This window comes from Octopus bimaculoides, chromosome 8 (assembly GCF_001194135.2).
Source record: "Octopus bimaculoides isolate UCB-OBI-ISO-001 chromosome 8, ASM119413v2, whole genome shotgun sequence".
Lineage (NCBI taxonomy): Eukaryota > Metazoa > Mollusca > Cephalopoda > Octopoda > Octopodidae > Octopus > Octopus bimaculoides.
The window spans coordinates 75,285,688-75,289,453 of record NC_068988.1 but is presented as its reverse complement, the minus strand read 5'-3'; the positions used below and the strand labels follow the sequence as shown (position 1 = coordinate 75,289,453).

The following is a 3,766-nucleotide window of genomic DNA, read 5'->3' as shown; positions in this document are numbered from 1 at the left end:
TTTTTCGTATCGGCAGCAAATACAAAAAAATGCCGATTTACTTCCAGAAATTAGCCAAAAAACATTTTATTATTATTAATAAATCTGAGGGTAGCAAAAAAATTATAGAAATTTTATTTGCCACCAGTGGTCTAGAGAGGAGAAAAAATTAGTCAATAGACTATATATTATTCATTTAAAATACAGTGTACATTTAAACACATCAGAGATGTCCATAATAGGACATCTAACCAGCTAGAAGGAGCAGTCAAAACTCCACACCACAAATTAGGGATAATTTCGAAAGGGAATGAAAAATAAAAACTTTACATCACTATAATTAATTGCTTACTCACTATATTAAGGGTATAATATAAAAATAAATACGTATTTAATTATCTTGTCTGCTATCTTTATTCTTTAGTTATCTAGCGTAGTCATCAATAATTGTATATATGTTATTAATTATAATAACTTTTCAATTATTATATAATAAGGTCAATTCCTATATAAGAGTTTATTATAGATATTTTGTTGTCTTTTCTGTAATTTTTATTTTTTAATTTCCCAGTGAGATCCTCGGTGTTTACATATGTTATTGAATATAATAATTATTCAGTTAATATAAAATAAGGTTAATTCCTATACAGGGATTTATTATATTAGATAAATAAATAGGTAATTAATTATTTCGACGTAAAGTATGTAAGTTTCTATAAAGCATTACGTAGAATTATTATCTGTAGTTTTTATCTATTAAGCATAACGTAGAATTTTTGTTTGCAGTTTTTGTTCTTTAGATATCCAGTGATGTCATCAGTTTTAATAGATAAGTATACTCGTTTTCTACGTTAGGCTTTTTAAATTTTTATGTAGATTTCAAATTGTCAAAAAATATGGAATTAGTTTGGTATTTTTTATGTTTTATTTTTATAAACTAAACTATTTATTCAATGACGTAGCTCTTGTTTGAATAAACGTCTAAAGTTAAATTTGATTTAGCGTTTCTTTTTGTAAGCGTTTTTTAACAGATAAAACTTTTCAGATGTTCAATTAGAATTTCACCAATATGGATTACCTTGATAATGTTGTGTTGACATAAATTTTCGTAGATATTATGATCAGTTTCAATGATATACGTGTGTGTGTTTGTGTGTGTGTGTGTGTGTGTGAATATATATATCTGTATATGTTAATGCGATTGAAATAACTTGGATTTTTGAGATCATCTAAAATAAAGATATGATTTTCTTCGTAATATTGATTGTTGTGTGTGTATGTGTGTGTGTGTGTGTGTGTGTGTGTGTGTGTGTGTGTGTGTGTGTGTGTGTGTGTGTGTGTGTGTGTGTGTGTAACTGTGTGTCTACGAGAGAGAGAGATACATAAACATACACACATATACTCCTATACATATGGACTGCTTAACCCCCACCCCTTGAACATATATTCTGCTACATCTGAGACACAAATTAACAAAAATCGATAAAAAGTAAATCCTACAGTTTTAGTGAATCTACTTTCAGAACATTCGGTGACATGTGACTTTCAACGAGATCTGTGTTCCTGGATACAAGACACGCGTGATAAATTTGAATGGATTCGCCATTCTGGTCCAACAGGAACTCCTGGTACTGGACCAAATACTGACCACTCAGGAACTAACGGTAAGTTTGAATTGTCAGTGGCAGGTACGGCTGTATGTTTGTGTGCATATTCGTGTGTAATATACCTGTGTGTGTATGTATGTATGCATATATGTATGTATGTATGCATATATGTATGTATGTATTTGTGTGTGAATGTGTAGATGTGTGTGTTTGTATATCTGTGTATTAGTATGTATAGATGTATGTGCGCGCGTGTATTTGCGAGAGCGTTTGCATATGAGAGTGCGTGTCTGTGTGTTTGCGTAGAGTTGCGTCTGTTCATGTGTTTGTGGGAACGTGTCATTGAATTTGTATATGTATTTATTTACATATTTTGTATATTTGTACGTGAGTGTATTTTTTATATGTTTGTATGTGTATTTGTGTGTGTGTATGTGTGTGTGCGTGTGCATGTGCATGCGTCCTTGTTTTTATCAGCCAAATCTTTAAATACGTTGTCTGACAATCAACATCACACCAGGACGGTATGCTGAGTTAAGTCAGTGTTTTCCATGTTAGAATTTTTGTCTTGACATACATGCAGTTCTCAGTTAAAGATATCTATATATATATAAAACAAAAGATGTCAGTGTGTGCGTGTCTGTGTGTGTAATACGTATGCATTTCTACAATTTTCAACCGATTTTCTCCAAACTTTACACACTCATTACTCATGTGTCATGGATGGTCATGCACTGTAACATTTTGCCCAGAGCTCCGGCATAATGCGACAAACCGACCGTGAAAAAATACTCCGTCTATTTAAATACACTATTTACACTTCTCATTCCGTCAAAAACCGTTGTGTAATGTTGCTTCACTTTTATTCTTTCGTTATTGTGTGTGTTTGCACGTTCTATACGTACGAGATAGTAAAGGACATTTCAAACCACGACAACGACGACGACGTCACAGATATGAGTGTGTATGTGTTTCTGAGTGCATATGTGTGGGTGTATGGGTGTGTATGTCTTTCTGACTGTGTGTGTGTTTCCGCGTTTGGTACGCTATTAAACATACACAAACATCTACACTTACATATACACATGTGACGACTGACATGTGAATGTATATCTATATGTGTCTCTCATACTATATGTATGTGTCTGTATGTGAGAGTGTGTGTGCGTATCGTCACATTTTGTATATGAATGTGTCTGTGAGTGTGTAGGTGTTTGCGCCCGTTATATACGTTATAAAAATACATACATCTACACGAACTCTTGACAAAAAAAGAACAATTACATGGAAGGTCCAAGTTATATAAAAATACACACCTACCGTTCCATTAACAGTTCATAATTATCACAGCAGTTGCAAGATTGCAAGGTATTTACAGCTTGCTTATATTTGGTTAATTTACACCGCATGCAAAAATATAGACATACTACATACACACAACTGCTTACAAAAATAGATATTAATGAACATTTTTTCTACGTACATAATTTTTTGTTTAAAATATTGAAAAGAAAATATGTCACCAAAGGAAAAACGTAATCTCTCCAGAAACAGATATAAAACAAGTGCAGAAAACCGAAGACGAGAATCTCAAGAGATAAGGGACATGAGACTTTCTCAACATCAGCAAAGGCATATTGCAGCTCGCCAGATGGAGCCTCAATACAGAAAGGACATGACACTTTCCAAAGATCACCAAGCGCATGCTGTAGAACACCAAATACAGTCTCAAGAGAGAAGGGAGAAGAAACTTTCTCAACATCAGCAAAAGCATGCTGCAGCACGTCTGATGGAGTTCCAAGACAGAAGATCGATGAGACTTTCTCAAGATCAGCAAAGGCATGCTGCAGCACATCAGATGGAAACTCAAGAGAGAAGGGAGACGAGACTTACCCACGATCAGCAAAAGCATGCTGCAGCACTTACTGCTAAATCATTAAAACAACGTTTAGCACAATGCCAGATTACACAAAGGTCCATTAGAATAGCTCTCAGAAACAGACCACGTACAAATTCGTTCTTCACAACACCTGGAGCTGCTCTCAGATATGATCCGTCTCATTCTGCCCAAATTGGTGTGCTAAACTCAAATTGTCGTTTATGCACAGCTTTAACAAACATTTACTCCATAAACGTTTTGTCGACAATGCTGCACTTTCCTGTATCACCTGATTCAACAT

General features: G+C 34.1%; 1 protein-coding gene across 4 annotated transcripts in view; it reads left to right on the top strand.

The window, feature by feature from the left end:
- Nucleotides 1-3,766, top strand: part of LOC106867428 (MAM and LDL-receptor class A domain-containing protein 1) — a 317,166-nt gene that overhangs the window by 291,015 nt on the left and 22,385 nt on the right. For all 4 annotated transcript variants that reach the window (XM_052970190.1, XM_052970192.1, XM_014912304.2 and 1 more), the window contains one exon: nt 1,503-1,643. In XM_052970190.1, coding sequence (XP_052826150.1) covers nt 1,503-1,643 — 141 coding nt within the window. The remainder of the gene's footprint in view (nt 1-1,502; nt 1,644-3,766) is intronic.